This window comes from Kogia breviceps, chromosome 15, assembly GCF_026419965.1.
Source record: "Kogia breviceps isolate mKogBre1 chromosome 15, mKogBre1 haplotype 1, whole genome shotgun sequence".
NCBI lineage: Eukaryota > Metazoa > Chordata > Mammalia > Artiodactyla > Physeteridae > Kogia > Kogia breviceps.
In genome coordinates, this window is record NC_081324.1 from 50,737,283 (window position 1) to 50,761,276 (window position 23,994).

At 43.5% G+C, this 23,994-nt stretch overlaps 1 protein-coding gene across 7 annotated transcripts in view; it reads left to right on the forward strand.

Moving 5' to 3' along the window:
- ANKRD29 (ankyrin repeat domain 29) overlaps nucleotides 1-20,684 on the forward strand; it is a 44,608-nt gene extending 23,924 nt beyond the window's left edge. For 5 of the 7 annotated variants that reach the window (XM_067015991.1, XM_059040870.2, XM_067015989.1 and 2 more), the window contains 5 exons: nucleotides 1,901-1,999; nucleotides 10,240-10,338; nucleotides 11,853-11,948; nucleotides 14,424-14,522; nucleotides 19,693-20,684. In XM_067015991.1, coding sequence (XP_066872092.1) covers nucleotides 1,901-1,999; nucleotides 10,240-10,338; nucleotides 11,853-11,948; nucleotides 14,424-14,522; nucleotides 19,693-19,776 — 477 coding nt within the window. In that variant the 3' untranslated portion in view covers nucleotides 19,777-20,684. The remainder of the gene's footprint in view (nucleotides 1-1,900; nucleotides 2,000-10,239; nucleotides 10,339-11,852; nucleotides 11,949-14,423; nucleotides 14,523-19,692) is intronic. The other 2 variants (XM_067015990.1, XM_067015988.1) reach the window with 1 other exon arrangement.
- The last annotated feature ends 3,310 nt before the right edge of the window (nucleotides 20,685-23,994 follow it).

Genomic DNA, 23,994 nt, shown 5'->3' on the forward strand with positions numbered 1-23,994 from the left:
TATAAGGTAACCTAGAAATTTCATGCACCAGAACTTCCATTTTGTATTAAGACTTTTACCCTTATCTAAACAGTCCAAATATAAATGTTTCCATTAAAAACAGTTGAAATACAGGGCAGGAGGCAGGGAATGTCAATGATTCTTGAAAACTTCTAGGAACAGAAATGTGTAACACACAGTAAAAAAAAAATCCAATGCATGGAGATTCGTTTTGGAAAATTCCTAAGAGTTATCAGCTGCTAAGGGCAGGGAAGACTTTCTGTGGCAACACAGTAAGGAACAACTGAAAATTGTATCCCCATATCAAACATTTGCTTAAAAATCTGTACAGGCTGAGACTTCCATGGTGGTCCAGTGGTTAAGACTCCGAGCTTCCACTGCAGGGGTGCGGGTTTGATCCCTGGTCAGGGAACTAGGATCCCACATGCCGAGTGGCACCGCCAAAAACAAAGAAAGAATCTGTACAGGCTGATTACTTTTTTAATGATTGCGTTGAGGGCAGTCTGGCAGCTCAGCTGACACCCACTGGAAATTCAGCACCCTCTGCCTGGTTGGACTTGTAGGGAAGGTGCTTTGATCCTGTGGTTAGTGTTCCTGACGTGAGGGGTGGTAATTAGCTGGGTTAACTAGTTTTCCACTTAGGTCTGAAAGTAATGAGGCTCACTCTGTCCTGTGTGAATGCTGTCTGTGTGAAGTAAGCACCTGGACAGGAGGCGTGCTCTCGACTGACCGATGTACTTTCTGAAATTAACCAATGATACGTCTTCAAGAAAAAAGAAATGCCCAGAAGATGTACAGGCCCAGTTAAAAAGAAAACTAAAGAAAATTGGAAACAAGCACTTGCTTTGGACTTTTTCTGCACGACTGCTTAGTTGTGTGTATAGGTATTGTTGGCGTCTGCTGGGCTGGCATGGAGAGAATTCATGGACATTCTTACCAGCGTGGGTATTCTGGAAGCATCTTGTGTTTTAAAGCTTAGAGGAACTGCATGTTGGGAGAACATGGATAAGGGAGCAGGAAAGAGAAAGGAGTAGGGAATATCTAATTAAAAGGATACTTTTCATTCCCAGTTCATTAGAGCACACAAAATAGATCTGAGGGATTTCTTTTTTGTTTTTTATTAACAGATTTTATTTTGTTTTTTGTTTTTTTAATGAACACTTAGCTCTTAGTGACAAAAGGACTGCAATGGAAAATTGTATTAAATGTGTATGTTTTTTAAATCTAAATACAAGAGGGTGGACTCAGATCATGCAACAAAAGCAGAAGGCAGCTAATGAGAAACCTATGCAGACAGAGGAAAATGATGATTATTTGGAAAACCTGAGTTTTCCAACTAGATGTATCATAAGCTGTATAACCAAGATTTTATAGCGTGAACAGGCATTACATATGTCATAACTCATTCTTATACAACTGTCTATTTTATTTTATTTTATTTTCTGGGTCTCTATGATGGTTTGTCTGATCAATGAATACGGTAATGAATTTCACCTAGATTTTTTTTTTTTTTTTTTTTTTTTTTTGCGGTACGCAGGCCTCTCACTGTTGTGGCCTCTCCCGTTGCGGAGCACAGGCTCCAGACGCGCAGGCTCAGCGGCCATGGCTCACGGGCTCAGCCGCTTTGCGGCACATGGGATCCTCCCAGACCGGGGCACGAACTCGTGTCCCCCGCATCGGCAGGCGGACTCTCAACCACTGCGCCACCAGGGAAGCCCATAACTGTCTATTTTAAACTTTACCTTTCAGCCTGACTTAGAGTGATGCTTTAGAACGGTTCTTCAATGAAGAAAACGCCACACATGTTAAAAGGGGGGGAGGGGAGGAAATAAAAATCGAATTTCTTTTTTAATAAATGTGAAAGATGACTTGTTAACACTTTCAATTTGCTTTCTGTCAGGATGGAGCCACCGCACTCTTCCTAGCTGCCCAAGGTGGTTATTTGGATGTGATTCGATTACTGTTGTCCTCAGGAGCAAAAGTCAACCAGCCCAGGCAGGTAATGTTTGCGCGAGCGCATGGCGCGGTAGGCGGGCGGGCCGGCGGGCCTGCAGGCCTGCGGCAGCACGTGCCTAGGATAACCGGTCGGCACTGGGTGTCTGTAAACCCTTTTGCCTCTGGGTAAAAGTTCATCTTTGATTAAGGTTTTCCGCGTTCTTTGCCTTGGGCTCACCGGAAAGCCTATGAAATCAGGCTGACACAACTATTCAGGATGTGTCACGTCTGAGGTCAAGTACATACTCTGCCACCTCCTGTTCAAATAAATGATGGCTGTACTGGGTCAGGAGAGTAGGCTAGCCTGGGACATAGGTAAATAGAGGCGGGTCAGGTAGCCTTGCCCTTGCTCGGTCCCTCTGCTGATATGCTGCCTTATCTCTTACCCACCACTTGTGCTGAGCCAAAGAGGAGTCCATGTTCTTGGAATCATTACTGGGTTCTGCACCTTCATCTCTCACGATTACACCACCATTGAGACTTCATTTACCAAAAGAAGTTGTTATCTGGCAAATCAATTAACTGATACTTAAAGGAACAGGACTACAAGGTAATACAGGCCACATTTATAAATGGTAAAGAACCATCCAAATGTAAGGCATTATAATTAGCCTCTCATAACTATTTCTGCACTAATCCATTTGTTTTTAACGAAACATTTCAGATTAAAGTAACATTACTTTAAAGGTAGTTTTCTAGGGAAAACAAGCTAATAACTTACCAGTAAATGACATGCAGGCAGATTCCCACTGTCATGTGGCCTGATATGGCAAGACCTGTATGCTCGTTAGTGAATAGCTATAGGAACCTTAAGGTCGGCCTGAGCTCTTGGCCACAGGCTTCTTCAGGCTTTAGAAATCCAAGTGCATAAGGAACCTGAGAAAAGAAAGAGCCTTTGGGCAAAGTGGATTGGAGGTCAGGAATCCTGAGTTTTAGATCCAACTCTGCCACTAACTAGCTGTGTGGTTTTGAACAAGTAAATGAACCTCTCTGGACCTCTGTTACTTTATCTGAAAATTAGAAGGCTGGACAAAATGATCCTGATAATATCTTCAAGTTCCCAAATTTTGATAATTGTTTTATTCAATGTTCAATCTGTATTTCTTGAGCACTTGTCATGGGACAGACAGTGCTATGAATATAAGATCATAATTTTAGAATTTTAAAGATGTTCTTAGGTTTGGATGGCCCCAGTAATACTCCTGGGAAAGGATGCTTTTAGAAAAAAATAGCACTTCCATACCTTCCAATGTTGACATTTGGGAATTGGAATTTAGTATTTTCTTGTTGGTCTTTCTTACTTTGAAATCATTGATTGATTCTGAATCAGAGTCTTCATTTTTGAAAATTAATGAAAAGAATTTATTTTAGATTGCTTAAGTTTGATTTGGAGGCCATTATTGAGGGTACCACTGTGAATTTAGAAATGAGAGATTATCAAGATGGTCTCTCTGTACATCTGGCACTTCAAAAACTCTGGTTGTAAAGATGCATTATTTGTATGCCTAAGGTACTGTTTGTAAAAAACCAAGTTGACATAAGAGATCATATTTCAAATGTTGCCTGAATTATGTCCATTTAACCCTAAATTGAGTCGTGTGATGGCATTAAAGCCAAGAAGTTAAAGAGTAAGCCAGCAGTGCCATGGTAGCCACAACACACTGCAGCTGTATTTCATCCCTCAGGAGTGAGGATAACCGGGGCAAAGTGGGTGACTCAGCCTGGGAGCGGGAGGAGCCCACCCTTGGGTCAAGGAGCAAGTGACATGCCCTTCCAACAACTGCATCTAATGCAACTGTTTGGAATTGTGAGTGTGCATATCTGAAAAGATTGTTATTTAGGGAGAGGTGTTTTATAAAATAAGAATTGCTTTAGGGGGGAAAAGCGATGAAATTTTTCCATTTCATAGAGAGCAGTAACCCCTTTGTACCCTCACACCATAATCTTTTTACTACCACAAGCTTATAGTTAAAGGTGATCTAGCCAGGTCAGACTAGTCCAAGTTCTGTCTTCTGTAAAAGAGTAAACTTTGCATGTTTAATTCCATTCCAAGAAAACAAGAAGTGTCAGAAATACAGCAAAAGTGATATCAACCCCAGCTGACTGTCACAAGTTATGAAGATGTTAAAAAAAAAAAGTCTAATTAAAAGTTTCCATTAAAATGGCCTGTACGTGGTAGACGGTTATATATAGGTAGGACATTTGGAAGCCAATGTTTTATTCTGAAATCTCAGCTGACACATTGAATCATTGTCAGAAAATGCTTTTTTTTTTTTTTTTTTTTTTTTTTTTTTTTGTGATATGCGGGCCTCTCACTGTTGTGGCCTCTCCCGTTGCGGAGCACAGGCTCCGGGCGCGCAGGCTCAGCGGCCATGGCTCACGGGCCCAGCCGCTCCGCGGCATGTGGGATCTTCCCGGACCGGGGCACGAACCCGTGTTCCCTGCATCGGCAGGCGGATTCTCAACAACTGCGCCACCAGGGAAGCCCAGAAAATTCTTGAATTTACAAAATAAGGACAAGGATATTTGCCTGGTTTAATTTCTTAATATTTTTAGATAAATCTGATTTCTAATTTTTGCTTCGCCATTCCAAGGAGTCCTGACATTTTATGGTACACTGTGCCAGGATGTGAATGAAGCTGCATTGAAATTATTCAGCTAACATTTGATCTGAGCTTCAGGGAACCTGAACGGTAGTAGAAATGACTTTTCCTTGTAATTCTATCACTGAAGAACTAACTGAAAACCTTAGTACTCTTGTAGAAGGAATCATATGCATAAAGCAAGCCATAGGCAGATTTTGGAATGACTAATTTCCTTTTCTTTTCTTTCTTTCTTTTTAATTTTTTATCCCTGGAAAGACTAAATTACTGTTTTGAAACTTGAAAAATTTCCCTTCTAAGCTGTCGTGAGTAAAGAGGTAAAGAGTCACAGACATCATTGAAATCCACAGTCATTTAAAACCTCACTTTCGGGCTTCCCTGGTGGTGCAGTGGTTGAGAATCCGCCTGCCGATGCAGGGGACACGGGTTCGTGCCCCGGTCCGGGAAGATCCCACATGCCGCGGAGCGGCTGGGCCTGTGAGCCATGGCCGCTGAGCCTGCGTGTCCAGAGCCTGTGCTCCGCAACGGGAGAGGCCACAACAGTGAGGCTCGTGTACCACACACAAAAAAATTAATTAAAAAAATAAAACCTCATTTTCAGTTCTTTTTATGTGTCCTCACCAAGTAGAATTGATATGACTCGAATCTTTTTAATCACTAGCTGAGACGGCTAGTTAGTCTGTTTTTCTACCAACAAAATGCTTTGACATGTATTTTTCCCAACTCAACTCACGCAGCCCATTAACATGATGCTTTTATAGAGTGGCGAAGGTCGGGCTCTGTTTACCTGGGGCTGAGGTTGGCCTGTCATCACTCATCTCCGTCTAGTCCTCTTAATCTGCTAATCAGCATTTCTTTGAAGCCTGACCGAAATGCCATCTCATAAAGTGCCTTCTCTATCAGAAACCTTGGTTTGGAATTGTATGCAGAGATGCTGGGACCCAGACAGTATCCTTTCTCCCAAGTTGTAAGCTTGGAGGGCAACCCAGTGGTGGGCAACGCTCAACATAGAGTCAGCAGATGGGTGCAGTGTCCTGAGGGTTCGGAGAAGGGCGCGGACCACAGTAGGGAGGCCCTGCTGCTTGCATGCCCTCTACTCTCAGAAAAGCCGTGTTGACTGCCAGAGGACACCCTGTGGCCTGGGCAGAGTGCCCATAAGGCCTGGAAGGCTGCAGGGCATGGTGATCAGTGACTGGGAACTGGAACAAGGCTCCAATACAGGGCCCGGGCTCCTGAGCAGGACAGGAGGATTCTAAGAGCCAGCTAGGAAGCCAGAGCCATGTCTCGGGGCTGGGACTGCGGATGGGGGAAGTGAGCAACTTGGTAGTTACGGGGATAGGGATAAGAAAATGAAACACAGTCCCAGTTTTGCTTATGAACTGTATGACCTTGAACAAATCACTTTCTCTCCCTGAATCTCATTTTTTTCACCTGTAAAACCATGATGATAATGGTACCTTTGCTATAGGAATACTGTAAGAATTTAAAAAAATAATAATCCCTGCAAAACTCTTCATGCAGTGGCCAGTATAAACTGAGTACCTAGTAAATGTTAGGTATGGTATTATCATTTCTATTCCATCCAGGCCTTCCTGGAATAGAAAACCCATCAGAAATCAGGGCTGCTCTCTTTCCCTCGTAAGCCAAGTTGTCTCTGTCATCTCAAAGTCCCTTCTTTCCTCTCTGTCTCTCTCCCTACTCCTTTTCATTTTGATCAGCTTCCTCTGCCTATGTATCTTGTATGTGGTCCCCAAGTTTACAGGTCAGACTCCCAGGCTCTTGGCGTAGCCGTGTCACTGTCGCAGCTCATCCCTGCCCTCCGGGCCACAGTGGACTGGCTGGCCTGCCCATCCGCAGTCCGATCACTTGTGGCTGGGAGAATGGGTCAGGGTGTGGGCAATGCAGGCATCTAGTAACATCTTTTACAGATTCATTTGCTGGACCAAGGACACAGAGTAGAGGGACCCAGTACTGAGAAATGGGCTCCAGGGCCGGTAGCAAAGGTGTCTCCATATTGAACCCCCTGTTACTGATGAGATTCCTTATAATCTCTTGAACCCCCAACTTAGAATAGAATTGGTCCCCAGCACTTGCTGTCTGGCTCAAGCCTGCAGGTGAAGTAGCCTAAGTATAGGTACTGGAAGGCAGTAGAACCAAAGAGCTAGTGCCACTTAATCACTTATTGCCATGGGAGAGAATGGCTTTATGGTTTTAATTCTTTTTTCTACATCATCTTTAGGAGCCTAAATAAGACCAAGTAAAATTTAGTCTCTAATACAAATCACATCATATACTCCATCTCATGCTGTGACCTCTCTATAAAAATATATTAGGGGAGACTTGAAAATATCTCAACTGGAATGAGGGAATAACAGAGCTGGAAGAAACTGCAAAAGTCCCCTACTTAACCATCCATCAGGTACTAGAAGCTGATTGGTAATCAGCCACTGTCAAACCTCTCCAGGCATGGGGAACTCATTACTACCTCATCAGCTCATTTAGTCTTTAACCAGCCCTCCTTATCGTTCCTTTCTTACATTGAGCCAGTGTACCACTGGTATGCAAAATAAGTCTAAATTTTTTTCCACTTGTTATGCACACAAATAGTACACAACAGCTGTCATAACCCCAGTGAATCCCATCTTCTTCAAGCTAAATGTTCTATTTCTTAAAAAAAAAAAAAAAAGTGCGGCTGAGATTGTAACTTCTACTTCATGACAATTTCTTTGATTTAATATACTTTAAAACTGTATAATTTTGTCAAGAAGTATTTTAAAACTTACATAAATATTTTCAGATGTTTTTCCTACTCCGATTCTCTCCAAAGCTCTACAAAAAAAAGAAGCTAAATCGACTTAATTGCCCTCATTTTTATTATGAAGCCATCTTCACAATGAAGATTCTGAGTATTGTAATAGAAGGAAAATATATGACAAAGCAGAAATTGAGGTGTACGGAAGAGGAAAACCTCTCCTCTTCACAAACTAGATAATCCACTGATAAGTAATTGGATCTGACAAGAGTTCTCTAATTCACATTCAACTTCCTGGGTTCAAAAATCAACTTTGGTGGGCTTCGCTGGTGGCGCAGTGGTTGAGAATCCGCCTGCCGATTCAGGGGACGCGGGTTCGTGCCCCGGTCCGGAAGGATCCCACATGCCGTGGAGCGGCTGGGCCCGTGAGCCATGGCCGCTGAGCCTGCGCGTCCGGAGCCTGTGCTCCACAACGGGAGAGGCCACAACAGTGAGAGGCCCGCGTACCACACACACACCAAAAAAAAAAAAAAAAAAAAAAAAATCAACTTTGGAGAAGTAAGCACCAGTAAGGAAATACACAGGTTTCCCCCCAATCTCATTTTCCCAATCATTCCTACCTGCTCTATCAGTTATCTCACAGGGTAACTGGGAGAATCAAATTAAATAAAGCACATGGAATGCTTTGTAGACAAAAGTACAAATTAAATTCCTTACTGTTTTTCATGATAAATAATATTCACATCCATTTGCTAAGCATCTGTTGGCCACTCCTTGTGCTTAGCACATTTCTGTATGTTTTCTCCTTCACAAATATCTCTGTGAGGCTAATGTTTTTGCAGAAGGGGACAATGAGTCTCAGAGGAACTTCCCTAAGTTCTCACAACCAGGAAGTGGTGACTTCTTTTTCTACCTACTATGACTATTGCAATTAAGGTGATAACATTTGATAAAATATCGAAACATTACTGTTATTAATAGTTGTTGCTAATATAGCACCTCTCAGCACTTTCCCACATATTAGTGTCAATTAATAGAATTTAACTAAAAACAACCAAACCCTTGGAAAGCACGGGGAACAGCCTACTGGCTGCCTTTCCTTGCCTGCCCTCTGGTGGCGATGACAAAGAACAGATGAACCCAGAGCGGGCAGGAGGGGAAAGTGCATCCGCACCTGAGCCCAGGAAAATCCTTTGTGGAGCCCAGACCCTCTGTCTGGTCTCCCGGGGCCCTGCCCACAACCCTTGGGCTGTAGCCAGCTGGATTTCCCCCAGATCCTTCTAGGCTCCTGATTTGCCATCACCCCACTCAAAGGTCTTGGTCCTCTGTCCCTTTGCCAGGACAGCAGTGGGCAGTGACCCTGTGCCTGCTGCAGGCAGGAGCTGAAATGATATCCTCCAGCAGAAAGTGAAACTTTAGCTTCTGTACCTGAATCATCTTGCTCTTCAGCCCGCAGTCCCACTGATGAATAATTCAGTCTTATCTGACTAAGGCAGTCTCTTTGGGTCCCATTACCTTAATTGCGTTTGAGGTTAAGGTTAGTCAGTTCTGGGTTCTCCCTCTTCCTGACCTTCTCTCCAGGTGACCCAAGTTCTCAGAGGTCAGACTATCACCCTGGCATTGGAGTTGGGGTGGGGATGCTCGTGTCTGCTCCTTGTGCTGGCTTGTCAGCCTCCCTGGTCCCTGAGCATCCTGCATTGGTCCCCGAAGGTGCAGCTGGCCCACCATATGTGGGCCCTGCCGTCATCTATGTCCCTGACGTCCCGTGGCCTTATCTCCCCAACCCAGGCTTACTCCAGGCCGCTGTTCAGACAGCACTTCTGATTTCCGGCAGGCAGGCAGGCAGGGACTCCTGGGGGGATGTGGGCCCAGGGTATTGGGGGCATGTCCAACATGGGTCCAGACGGCTCCCACGGCCTTTTCTCTTCTACCTGTGAGGCACCAGCCAAGCGCAGAGCTCCTTAGGGGGCTTGCAGTGTTCCTGGGTTTCATTCCAAGAAAAGGAGAAAATCCTTTCCTATCTGGAATTCACTATAATTTATCTGGGTGTTTCTAGCACCCTAGCTTACCCAACCCGGATTCAACCCAGAGCAGGAGGAAAACAGACACTCATGACCCTGCCTCCCCCATTCCTCTCTAGTGCCTCCCTCCTGCACTAGAAGGGTTTTCTAGTTTCCTTTCTGTCCAGAAGGAACCACCCTCCTTCCTGTCAACTCCTTCTCTGTCCCTTGGATGTTTCACCTCTTCTCTGGAGCAACATACCTCAGCTTCATGGCCCAGTGTTCACAGAAAAACGGGTCACTGGGCACATAATACACAGCGAGTTTTACCAAAACTATCAATCTGCTGTAGCTGGGCACAGAAGACACAGCATCACATCCTGCATAAAATTATGGTCCCTGAGAATGACGTGGCTTGGAGGGTTGCTGGACACAAGAGCAGGGTGGGAGCAATGTCTTTAGCTTTCTGACCCTCAGGCCGGCCTCAGAGGAAATCGCCCCCTCTCCTGTAGGAATGAGGGGGCCCCACGAAGCAGGGTGTGTTGTGTGAACCCCGCCCGTAAAGCAAACAGGCAGAGTCTGGGCAAAATAAGGACAGGCTGGCCTCTCCCCGGGTTTGTCGAATTTGGTTCTGCTTGGTATGCCTGCAACGCAGCTGCTTCCCACGCGTGTTCCCTGGAGCCCCGCAGCACACTCGGCCGTGAAAGGTCCTGCCGTGCAATGGCTTTTATAAGCCAAGATCTGAATACTGGCACTTACCCAAGTAGTCCAGGCACTGCCAAATGCCAGCCTACTTACGTGGGTTAGAATCACCCCCGTCGTGGGCCGTTGGGAGCTCTCCCCCGGGCATAACCCGCCGGTCCGTGGATGCTGTGTCCTCTCCCCGCAGGACGGCACGGCGCCGCTGTGGATCGCGTCGCAGATGGGCCACAGCGAGGTGGTACGGGTGATGCTGCTGCGCGGAGCCGACCGCGACGCCGCCCGCCACGTGAGTGCGGGGACCGCCGAGCGCGCGGGCTCGGATGGGGACGCTTCCATTGAAGCCTTGACCTCCGAGTTTAACTCAGCCGAAACGTGCGGAGGAGACGCAGCTTTATTCTGTCTCTTCCTCACCGGGGTTTTCTCCCTACCCCCTCCTGCTCTTCAGCAGGAAAACAAGGGAAAGGTCTGAATCAGTTGAAACCTAGCAACTGCTGCTAAGTCCCTCTAAGGGGAAAATATTGAATTCCTTGAGATCCTCCTCCACCTGGGCTGACCTCTGGATGACCCGGGAGGACCAGGTAGGAGACTCAGGCCTCGGCTGCCCTTGGAGATGTGTCCCCGGCGGCTGCTGGTCTGCCTGGCGCTGCGCCTCCTGTTGGCCTCCAGGCCACAGTGCAGCTGGCTCATGGGGTCGGTGGTTTGGGGTCCTTGGTGCCCCGGCTCCCAGAGCTGCAGACCCCCTCACCACATCCCCCATCGGCTTACACTTAGCCTCTGTTGGGGTCACTTCATTTTTTTTTTAATCTGGCCTTTTTGCCCTTAATATTACCCTTGTCTGTGTGACCCACCTCTCTCCCACTCTCTCTTTTTTCCTTCCCACAATCTCTGAAGTCAGAAAGGAAAAATCCTCTATTCTCATCTTCCTCCTGATTCCAGCTAAACCTTTAGAGCAGCCTGGGGTGTTTCCTTTACTACAGGAGAACTCTGTGAGCAAAATCCTCCAAATACAGAAATTGATGCATGAAAGTAGGAGAAAGGAGGAATTGGAAAATCTCTTTTCTCAGGCCAGAAAAGGATGACAGAGCTTAATATTAATTTTTGAACTTGTCTTTGCATTCTTTTTTAACAGATTTCAATCTATCCCCTTCCTACTCTCACCCCATCACCACTACCACAGGCAGGCAGGTACCCAGGACAGACTAGAGCAAGGCTGTATACACGGGAAGGCAAAAAGAAAAGCAATTAAAAATTGTAAAACAGTAGATACAGTTCAACAATTATTTAAATCAATAAAAACAGTTCAACTGGGAATTCCCTGGAGGTCCAGTGGTTAGGACTCTGCACTTTTACTGCCGAAGGAACAGGTTCAATCCTTGGCAGGAAACTAAGATCCCACAAGCCGCACAGTGAAAAAAACTTAAAAAAATAAAGCAGTTCAACAATTAACTTCTAAGTCATGAGCCTCTTTAGTCCATCTATGTTCTAAAAATACCCTCCTGAAATTCCCCTTGTTCCTGGACCCAATATTCTAAGGGACTAGAAGACCATGAATTCTCAGATGGCAGGGTTCGAAGATAATGTAATAAGTCACATATTTTGTCTGGTATTCTTTCACGCAGAATTAACTGTTTAATATGCTCTAAAATGATTTTAGATTAAAGGACATTTCAGGCCTGTGCTTTAGTTTACACATTTTGCCTCCTTCTGACAAGCACATTCCCAGTTCTCAACCAACATTTCATTATTATCCAACACACACATATGTTAATAATCAACTTTTCTTTTCCTCTTTCTGTAAAGGATGGTACAACAGCATTACTGAAAGCAGCCAACAAAGGGTATAATGATGTTATAAAAGAGTTGCTGAAATTCTCACCCACCCTCGGTATTTTGAAGGTAAGACCTACAGAAAAAATTTTACCAGCCTGTAAAATAGAGAGGTTAGAAATTTAAGAAGTCCACACTGGGGACTGCAGTAAAATCTGGGTACCATTTGCATGGGTAGTTGTATTACTGAGAGAACATGCCTACAACTTGTCCATGTTAGAGATTCCTGGGCACTGGTAGAAATGGGAAGGTAATAAAAAGAGTGGACTGGAGTCTGTAGGTACCTAGTTTTCTAGGGGAAAAAAAACAATAGTACTGAAATTGCTAAATTAGAAATCACCCATCTTGATATATCATTGGAAGATCTGTGAAATCCTCCACAAATGAAACACATGATTTGTGTCCCAGAAAACATGAGGGATAGGAACTCACATTTCTTCTCTTCATTATCTGGGGCAAAGAACCACATTGTTACCTTAGGTGGAATGACATAAGCCTCAAACATCTGGATACATCAGAGAATGTGTCATTCTGGAGGGCTGTGTCTTCCAGAAAACAGAGCCCCAAAACTCCTTTTTTAAGTTGTAATCATTTTGGATTAAAATATTTCTCAACTAGAGTCTCTACCGGAGGTTGGCAGTCTTTTTCAATAAAGGACCAGGTAGCAAATATTTTACTCTTTGTGGGCCATACAGTCTGTGTTGGAACCGCTCCACTCAGCCGTTGTAGAAAGCAAGCAGCCATAGAAAATACAGCAACAGCAAACAGTGTGGCTGCATCCAATCAGACTTTATTTATGGATGTTGTATTTCTAAAATTTTATATTTATACGTGTCACAAAATAGTCTTCTTTTTTAAATTTTAAAATGCTGAGCTCATCAGGATGTAGAAGAATAGGCGGGGCAGGGGGAGGGGGGAGCTAGATTTGTCCTGCGGGCTGTAGTTTGCTGACTCCTGGTATACACTCTAGTGTTTTGTTAAATAGAGGACACCAAACCTGCTCTAAACTTGGGACAGTAGTTGAGCACTCTTTCGGATTTATTGATGTGTCTGAAGTCTACTTGCCCTTTGGATGCCTTCTGTCTGATCTTTATGTGTTTAGCCTCCATTGTTGCTATCAGCTGATACGGAGCTGCTGTTGGTGTGCCGTTCTGTCTTGCCCCAGTGAGCTAATTCTAATCTTCCATGAGCTTGCGAGTCAAAAAAGCTGTACTTTGGGGCTTCCCTGGTGGCGCAGTGGTTGGGAGTCTGCCTGCCGATGCAGGGGACGCGGGTTCGTGCCCCGGTCCGGGAGGATCCCGCGTGCCGCGGAGCGGCTGGGCCCGTGAGCCATGGCCGCTGAGCCTGCGCATCCGGAGCCTGTGCCCCGCAATGGGAGAGGCCACAACAGTGAGAGGCCCGCATATCACAAAAAAAAAAACAAACAAAAAAGCTGTACTTTGTACTTGTAAAAATTGTTTGGAAAGTAAGAATAAACAGTCTGTGGAAATGAATTCTCTATGAATAAAAGAAACTAGCTTCAGAAATGGACTTCGCAATATCTAGTCTTGTTGCAGACAGCTCTTTTTAGGCTTGGTTTTTTATTCTTAGCCACACTGTACTTTGGCAACACGGATAAGTTGGTTAAGATTGTGATAAGTGAAATATTACCAGGTTAGTGTATTGCTGCACATGGCAAACATGGTAAAGCAAACAGGGAAAACGGCTACTTTGCTGGAGTTTTTCTCTGGGTATATTTAACGTGCCTACAAGATCAGAAAGTGTTTTACGTATATATATATGAAGTAGTTAATTTGAAAACTAAGCTTGCATTTAGGTACTATTCACAGACATATGTACCTTCTAGGACAGATGTCTTGTGACTGCCCATTGTTCTTCTATTGGGTTTGTTATATTCTCTTTTCCCCTCCCAGAATCCAGCTACACGCTGCACATAGCTGCTTCCTTATGTCAATAAATATTTGCAGGAAATTCCATAAAATGTCAGCAACCTATCCACTAGTCCCCTCAGTCCCCAGAAATGCTCCAACTCAGGGCTGGGGTCGGGGGTGGTCCTCGACGCACCTACTCTTAAGCCGTGTAGCTCTCAGTCGCTCTCCTGCCCACCTGCGCGTGTGGAGTGTGTACAGCTGGGTTGACAACTCGGCCCATAGGTGAGCAGGCTATTCCTCCAGCCTTAGCAGAAGTGTGCTCACCAAAAGCACAAAGACCTTAAGAAAATAAAACGTTTGACGTAGCATTGTTGTTTTTCCCACAGCAAGTTCTGATGCCTCTACAACAGCCCAAGTGAGCATGAAGTCATGTACACGCCGGGCAGATGCCTTCTTTCACTTGCAAAAGGTTATTGGCGATATTTATACTGACCGTACTCGGTGTCCCTGAGGACACTGTACTAGGTGCTGATGTGACTTTGAAAAGGGAAGATAAGGATGAGCAAGGCTCTAGCATTACAGTCTCATCAGGCAGGCTGGTTCGTGAGGAAAGCCAAGCCGAGTGCTGATGGCTGTGAGCTCTCTCCTGACACACACTGTCCTTTTCTCCTAGAATGGGACCTCGGCACTCCACGTGGCAGTGCTCAGCGGAAATGTTAAGGCAGTTGCGCTGCTCCTGGAAGCAGGGGCAGACCCCGCCCTGAGAAACAAGGTACCGTCTTAGTCATCTTTTCCCTCCTTCGGGCGCCTGTGCAAAGAGATAAGACGGCGTCTGCTGAAGCCAGGACAGCATCTCTGGCTCCAGTCACGATCCTCATCCTTGGGCATAGTAAGGGCATAAGATGTTGTCATTATAGATTATGAGTGAGCCATGCATTTGGACCCAGAGGAGTGTACTAAAACCCCTGTATTATCAATGATTTTCAGGTGACAGTGGGGCGGGGCTAGGGGGCAGTGGGTGTGGGGAGTAAGGTTATAAGTACTCTATCATCAGAGAAGTGTCCTAAAAATGTCAAAGTTCCGGTAGTTTAATCACCATCCTCCGTGAGTTCGATACTGGTACCTTGAGAATAGCCTGTGCTCTATTTGGTGACCTCATGGGGAAGATGTTGCTTTTTATATTGTTAACAGGACTTTGCCCCACAGTTCCAAAACCAACCCATATTTTTTTAAATTGTAGTATAGTTGAGCAAGACCAACCCATATTTTTTTAAATTGAAGTATAGTTGAGCAAGACCAACCCGCTTTTTTTTTTTTTTTTTTTTTTTTTTTTGCGGTATTCGGGCCTCTCATTGTTGTGGCCTCTCCCGTCATGGAGCACAGCCTCCAGACACGTAGGCTCAGCGGCCATGACTCACTGGCCCAGCCGCTCCGCAGCATGTGGGATCTTCCTGGACCAGGGCATGAACCCATGTCCCCTGCATCAGCAGGCGGATTCTCAACCACTGCGCCACCAGGGAAGCCCCCAACCCATATTTTTTTATAGCTCAAAAATTTTCTTAGTTTTCAATTAAGCCAAACTTGGAGGTGGGAGGATGCCCAGTAAAAAATGACTCTCATTGTATTTCCTCCTACTCAACATCTGCATAAGCAGTCACATGTAGAGACTGGGGGTGGGAGAGTAGCCTAGGAAAGGTCTAGAGGAAGCACACTGAAACTACTGACTTTCGAAGGAGGAAGTATGGTGGGGGACTTATTAACAGGGGACAGTATGAAAAGCAACTTTCACTTTATACTTAGTGTTTGAATTTTTATAAGCATCTATTACTGTGTTAGATTTTATTAATAATAATACCCAAATCATATAACATTTCATGATATTTTTAAAAGAAACCATTAAGAAGTGCAATTAGACAACATGCCAAGAGCCGCTTTTTCTCATTCCACTTAGCACATGGAATTATTACTTCCCCTGTTCCTACCATTGAACTGCTTGAAGACAACATTTCTGTTTATTTCTTCCTGAGATACATGGGTTTGTTTTCCATTAGCTGGTCTGGCTGTGTGATAAGCCCACTGAAATCACAATTGCTCTCTTATCTTTGCACCTTGGACACAGATGTCCTAAAAAGATCAGTCTTCATTGCTAAGCCACCCAGTACTGAATTAAGGCAGTTTCTTTACGTAGAAACTGAAAGATGCAATTCCTTGTGTGTCTCGTGGAATCTCAGCAATAATGGTTATGGGGAATTTCCAGTGACCAAAATGCTGGTCTTTGGAGTGTCTGTGTAGCTGCCTGTGTTGGAGTTTCATCCATCCTGCAGAAGCCCTTGGAGAGCCGGGAGTAGCTGCCAGGAAGCTGCCCGCCTGCACACCAGGCACCCTGTAGAAGCCAGCCTCTTCAGAGGTAGCTCCAGAAGCAAGGGTGTTGGGATACCAGCAGCCACTCAGGACTCTTGAGGGGGTATCCTTGACCTTTAATTCATTCATCCAACAAACGCTTATTGAGTGCCTGCTAGATGCCATGCACTGTGCTGTGAACATTGTCTATGGGGAGATAATAGTGAAAGAGATTCACATAGTGTCTGTCTTCATGGGGCTCAGAGTTTACTGGGGAATAAAGATAATTCAACAAGCAATTGCAACACACAGTGACAAGGGCTGTCAGCAGGAAGTGAAGAATGCTATCGAAGGCTTCCGGGAGAGAGTCACTTTTCAGCAGTATAGAAATACCTTTCTGCTCCAGGGGCTCCAGGACTTCTGCTCTGGGGCAGATGCCAGAGGAGAGGGTAACCAATGGCCCGGTACCTCTCCCCACACCGTAGCCATCCCCATGGGTGTGGGGATCCCATGTTCCTGATACCCCCAACTGAGGACTCAGAACACATCTTCTCCCAGGAGCCGTGGGGACAGAGAGTGGTGTGATGCTGTGGGTCATGACAAGTATGGATCTATGGTCCTACTCCATAATGAATAAGATAGCCTTTAGGGGCTAGCCTGGGCGCTAGCCATCGTAACCTGAGCAACCTGAGAATTCAGTGGGGACCCTCCTGAGAGAGGAGGAGTGAGACCAGGTTTTTAAAACTATATGGATGACACACACAGAACAGTGATGTGATTGACTGAACACAGTTTGAGAGTATAAAGCTTATTTTAATGGTAACGGATATGGACATTCGTGGAGATGGTCACACACACTGTAACTTAACAAGCTTCTAGACAGATGAGCAGCTTCTTAGATCCACTCCTCTTCCTGACTGTAGAGGATCCTCTGGCTACCTGCCAGCCTGTCACCAAGGACCACTAACCGATGCAAAACAGTGAGTTCTTCCTGAGGGGACTCTGAGACTGGATGGCGCTCCGGTCCGTCTCCAGGAGCATTATTCTCAGCCCCAGGCATTAGGCCTGTACAACACCTGCTCCTGCAGGAACTTAAGTTAATACTAGGATTAACCCCACAGAGGGGTCTCTGGTCTAAGGCAGCATCGAATAGCACCTCTCGTTAGAGTCAGTCCAGCACCAGCATCAAGGGTCCTTTGGGTGGGCAGGGGTGCAACTGCAGGACATGCTGCACAGCAGACCACTGTGGCAAACTCATCATTCCCAGCAAGTGGGGTCCCAGCCAGTAAGTGGGGGTCAGGGAGCAGGATCCAGCCTAGAAGGTAGGGATTGGAGGAGCTTCACCTAAGACCAGGGTTTCAGATAGAAGCAGCCGGGGTTCCAGGTTTAACTGCAGGGAAAAAAAAAAAAACTACATCCAAGTTCTGTCCCTGATTTGGTTGCCTTTCTACCCTTTAATTGCCTCCCCTGAATTCCCAAGAACATCCTTTTATTCATCTGTAACAACTGTTCCCAAAGTGTGGTCCGTGGACCCCTGGGGTGTCCTCAAAACCCTTTCAAGGGTTCTAGTAGGTCGAAACAATATTCTTAATAATACAGAGACACTATTTGCCCTTTTACACTGTGCTGACATTTGCTGTGATGGTGCAAAGGCAATAGCGGATGAAACTGTTGGCACCTTAACACACATCAAAGCAGGGTCACAACCTGTAGTGGCAAGTGATTTTACAAACCTCTAAGTTATCTTACACATTGTAGATTATTTTATAAAAGTACCAGTTTTACCTAAGAATGTCTTTGGTGAAGCAGTAAACAATTTTAATTTTATGAAACCTTGACCCTTGCTGTATGTCTTTTTTACTACGTAACAAAATTCAAAGTTTGCACCAAGCGCTTCTGCTGTAGGCCGAAGCACATGGTTGACTCAGGGAGAGCACTTGTGCAATTGTCTGAATTGCAAAGGGAGCCAGCCACTTTTGGGGGAGATCTCCACTTTTACTTGAAAGAATGGACTTGTATCCATCACATGAGCCTGACAGCTTCCCGACACCTGTAGCTTTTCTGATGAATCCGTTATAGTATTAAGGAATGATGTGGGCTTTGAAGATTGTATAATGAAACGTGTCAACATTTGGAAGATCTGCACAACTCAGTGAGCTACTATTTTCTAAATGGCCGGTACGTGATGTTACAAACATGCATAGGTAAAAAATCCACCTGCAGATAGATAGACCTATGGATTTTAATGCAACAGAGTCGAAAAATTCATTGATGTGGTTTCAAATTCCACATGGCAATTTAGCTTTAAGATAATCGATTGGATACAGAAACAGATATAAGAATCCAATTGTCTTCTTTTAAGCTACACAGTAAAGAAATATGCAAAACCGTTAACAACGCTACACTTCTGATTTTTTGTTTTTGAAGATGTAGTTCTTTTTCATAAATATGTTATTTATGTTAACCTGTAATGGGTTTATTATTTTTAATGAATTAATAGATATACTTAAATTTTTTTCAGTTTTCATTTTTGATTAGTTAAAAACAAAAGCTCTTTGGGGTCCTCAATAATTTTTAAGAGTGTACAAAAGTCCTGAGACTAAAAAGTTTGGGAACCATTGTCCTATAATGTCTATTTCTTAAGATAAGGACTTGCTCACAAAGTAAACACTTACAGAATGTGTCTCAGCAGCACTGTGAAAAGAAAGGACATAGAGTGAGGCTGGATCAGGTGGGGGGTCGGGCCACTGAAGCTGTTCTTCCCCATGTGTCTTATGCTCTGGATGTTTCCTAACTCTGCCTTCTCATCAAAAGATGAGTCTCAAGTCCCTAGCAGACAGACTGCCTTAGATAATAAACTAATAAGTTATCAAATCTATTTATTGACAACATACTAGATAAGCTAGGCATTGTGCTGGAAATGAGGATACAGTGAGTCATAAGATATGGACCCTGGCCTCCTGGAGATTATAGCCTAGTAAGGGATATGGCTAGATAGAAAAGTAACTCTAAAAGACAAATATCATATGATATCACTTATATGTCAAATCTAAAATATGATACAAATGAACTTTGAATAAAACAGAAACAGACTCACAGACATAGAAAACAAACTTATGGTTACTAAAGGGGAAAGGGAGAGAAGGATAAATTAGGAGTTTGGGATTAGCAGATATAAACTACCATATATAAAATAAATAAACAGTAAGATCCTACTGTATAGCATGGGGAACCATATTCAATATCTTGTAATAAACCATAATAGAAAAGAACATGAAAAAGAATATATGTATATGTGTGTGTGTGTGTGTATCTGAATCACTGTGCTGTACCCCTGAAACTAACACAACATTATAAATCAAAAAATATACTCCAAAAAATTTTTAAAAGAAAAATAACTGACAATGAGATAAGAAAGTAACTGGTGATATTTATATTTAAATATATTTAAAGAAAACCTTTAATGCCTTGATACAAAAGACTGAGTCCAGTGGGGTTTTTCATCAGTGGAGGAGAAAGTGTCGGTCAGGGGCCCCTCTTTGGAGTCCCTGAAACCACACCAACTGTGGGAATTCACTCATGCCTATCTTATCTTCTTTCAGGCCAACGAACTTCCAGCAGAACTAACCAAAAATGAACGTATATTGCATCTCCTCCGAAGTAAAGAAGGACACAGGAAGAGCTAACTTAGTTTCATATTCGACTGAAAGATAGAAACCTTAATCATATTGTCCAAAAAGAAATTGCTTTTCAAATAGTGTTGAAAATTCCTAGAAGAAAGAAAACTCCCAGAATGCCCATGCTGGGTCCCTGACCGAGAAGAGCTGTGCTTTGTGCCCTGAGTCAAGAGCAGAGCAGCTCAGGGACCCCTTCCTCTCATGTAGTGGGCTTCTCACACTGGCCTGTAGCCCCACTCCAGGGGGCCTGGCACGTTCGTGGATTCCACAGAAACTCGTTTTAAACTACATCAACTTGGGTCTTTCAGCTAAACTCTTAAGATAGAGTTAAACCCTCTGTCTTAAAAATAGAAACAGAAAGGAAACAGAAAGCTTTGTTCCTTTAAAAAGACTGAAAGTCTGACCTTCAGTGAATTGGTGCACTTTTGCTTTTGTGTTAAATGTACGTGTGCTCAAAGATATGGCTCCATCATATTTTACATATATGTCATTCCAGTGTAAAATGTTCTCCTCTATGAATCAATAATGTATAAAGTTATATTATTGAAAAGCCACTTCTGACATTCCACCATGTGCTTTTCAAAGATGGACTGTTGAACTGTAAAAAAAAGAAAAATTGTTCATTTTTACCTGGAGTCAATGTTGTAGGTATGATAGATACAAGTGGCAAATTTGGAAATTCAGAAAATTACAAACCACAAGAAATGTAGGCATGTCTCTTTGAACCATTACTTTGGGTCTATTGCTGCGAATCTATTTCCTGTGCCGTAACTAAGTAGACTTAATATGCTGTGGAATCTTGAGCTTCCAACACCAATTGCTCGATACAATGACTTTGGAGTCCTTGGATAAAATGTGATATAATATGTTGCTATTACTATTGCAGAAGTATAAGTAATAAAAGATTGTTACTAGTATTTAATAAGTGTTCATCTATGCGTGTTTTGGGGCTGATTGATTCCAAGAAAGAAACCTGGGTTTTGTTGAATTATTCCTTTGAGGGGGGTCAAAATTTATACTCAATGCACTTTATAATCAATGGTGTCTAAATGCCTCAGTCAGTGCCTAATTGCACACACAAAAATTAAACCTTCTTTCTATAATCTACCATAATAAACACTGATGGCATTTTGTTATTTAAACACATCTTTAGTTTTCTTGTTCATGTTCTGCTCTGGTTTCCAGCCAATGTTCTATGTTAAGATGGAGGGAAATGTTCTAAACCATATATATATATTTTTTTTTTTTTTAACCAACTTGCAGTGGTACTAAAAGTATTATCTTTATGTCAGTAAATGAATTATAATTTTGAAATTAGAAGATGTTCTCTCAAAGTTTATGATCAGTAAAACAATCAAACAGCAAAAATCAGCTTATTTTAATCCATGTCACAAGCAAAGCCAGTAATGAGCAACCCACAGGGCCCCCAGAGAGGCCTACAACCTGACCAGCCAGGCAACGAGCCTGCAATCTAATTTCTGGATTAAAAAATTAGAAAGCTGTCTGTTTTGCTAAAACATCCAGATATAAACATTTTAGTAGTTTAAAAGCAGTGCCCACCTCCTCGCTGGCTTTCTTTTATTAAGCAAAGTTGTACAAATACATCTTCTTTTATGGGAATCTCATAAAGCTATATTCATTTTGAAGAGGAAAATAATGTGGCCTGAAATGCTTTATTTTTTTCCCCAACCAAAAAAAAAAAAAAAGTTGCTCATCACTGATATAAATCAAAGCAGTATAATGGGTACTGATAACAAAGTTCCAAAAGACAAAATGGGATGAAATGACAAACAATGTTGACAAGCTTAATGTTTTTCTCTAGAGCATGTTGTCCTTGGCCTATTTGTTAGATCCTTTAAAATGGATAATGTTCTTGACCAATATTAGGGGCATAAAGAATGAATTCAGTAGCTTTAACAATATTGAAAGGAGGCCTTCTTAACTGTAGGTAAGAGGTCTCTAGCTTAGAAGGATCACATTTAGTCTAAATGAGATGAGATGGCAATATTATCCATAGCAGGGAAGAAGATCATATTAATCCCTCACCAAAGACTGAACAAAAGTTCTGTTATTTAAAATTAAATTGCGATTTTTAACTTTTTAAAATAAAGTTAAATTGCATTTATTTTGCACACAGGTAAATGATTCTTATTTTATGTTAATCTAATTCACAATTCAGTGCTCTGCATCTTAAAACTTAGAAGTAGCAATTCCTATGCAAATCGTTTGCTTAATTGAAACCCCAAAGTTTTTCATTACATTCATTTGTTTGATGACAAATTCCATGTTATAATTCAAAATAAAGTTAACGTACTACCCAATTTGCCTTTACTGATTTTTCCTGTTTGTTTTTAATCAGAAGTTCTTTCAGTGTGATTTTTAATAGTATGGAATTTTAGAGTGAATAATTCCGCTCTGTAGATAAATATATTGATATTTGGAAATTGAATAGGATTGTTAAGCTTTATGGACCTATGATTTCATTACTTCTACCATGGAGAACTTTTGTAATGATCCCCAAAGGTTTTTTATTCAAACAAAAATTCCTGGGATAGTCATGAAAGGTACTGAAAGGTATCTGAAGGTACTGAAAGGTACTGAAAATGAAACTCTAAGCTGTACGTTGTGACGATATGCTATTTGTAGACGTTGTGAAAGTATTCCCCCAGCTAGGTAATTAACACCTCCATCACCTCACATATTGATCTTTATGTGTGTGTGCGCGTGAGAACGTCTTAATATCCATTTGTATTATCTATGATGCTCCTGGCTCTTCAGTCCTTTGCATTGGCTCTTTCTTCTGCAATAGTTGAGGATTTTTGCACAACTTCATATTTAGGAAACAAGTATTTGCAACGGTAACATTAGGAATCTGGAGCACTCCATGGCCATTCTGGGGTCCTCCCCTGTTCCATCCACCCTCTGCAACTGAAACTGCACAACTCAGATGGGACTCACACCCAGCCAAAACCCAGATTGGGACTTGAATCCTGTCTTTTAATTAAGATTGCACACGTGATCTAATGGTCACGTGGACTTAATGAAGCTCAGGTTCCTTATGTCTCAGCACAGAAGGAATTCAGGGAGAGGCAAAGTGGTAGGTAAGAAGTGGCTTTATTTAGAGAGATACACATTCTATAGACAGAATGGGGTCTGTCTCAAAAGGCAAGAGCAGGGCTTCCCTGGTGGCGCAGTGGTTGCGAGTCCGCCTGCCAATGCAGGGGACACGGGTTCGTGCCCCGGTCCGGGAAGATCCCACATGCCGTGGAGCGGCTGGGCCCGTGAGCCATGGCCGCTGAGCCTGCGCGTCCGGAGCCTGTGCTCCGCAACGGGAGAGGCCACAACGGTGAGAGGCCCGCGTATCGCAAAAAAAAAAAAAAAAAAAAAAAAAAAAAAAAGGCAAGAGCAGCCCTGGGAGAAACGCATGCCACATACAGAATGTGGGCCATCTCAGAAGACAAGAGGCTCCGAAATATGGGGTGGTTAGTTTTTATGTGCTGGGTAATTTCACAGGCTAAGGAGTGGGAGGATTATTTCAACTATTGGGGGGAAGGGGCAGGGATTTCCAGGAGTTGGGCCACCGCCCACTCTTTGACCTTTTATAGGAAGCCTCAGAACTGTCAGGGTGCCTGTCAGTATGTCATTTAACATGCTGATGTGTTACAATGAGTGTATGAAGAGGTTCAGCTGGAATCTTCCGCTATCTTGGACCGAATCGGTGCTAACCAGTTTTTGTCGTATTCTCAACAGCTATGTTATTCTTTTATTTACTTTGTTTTATTTTAAGAGAGCTTGGGAATAGGCTATTTTATTTATTTATTTATTCATTCATTCATTCATTCATTTTTTTTTACCATGCCCCGCAGCATGTGCACTGGACCAACCGCTGGACTGCTAGGGAAGTCCCTTAAATGTTGTGCCTTGCCCCCTCCCTCCTCTTTCACAACCACAGAAGAGTTATGTCTCATCATTACCCCACACTGAGGCACCTACTCAGAGGAAAAGAGAACCCCCCCAAATGCCAGGCTACTCGGAAACTGACGGCGATGCCTGCATTTCGGGGTGGGCCTGTGCTGCAGATTATAGGGGTGAGAAGCTGAGGTCCTAATTTCATTATGAAGCGGTTTTGGTGCTGGAACTGGCTGAGCCTCCCAGGTGGAGTCTACAGATTAGTAGTACTAACAATAGAAAGAGCAGCTAACATTTGTTAAAGGATTGTTATGTGCT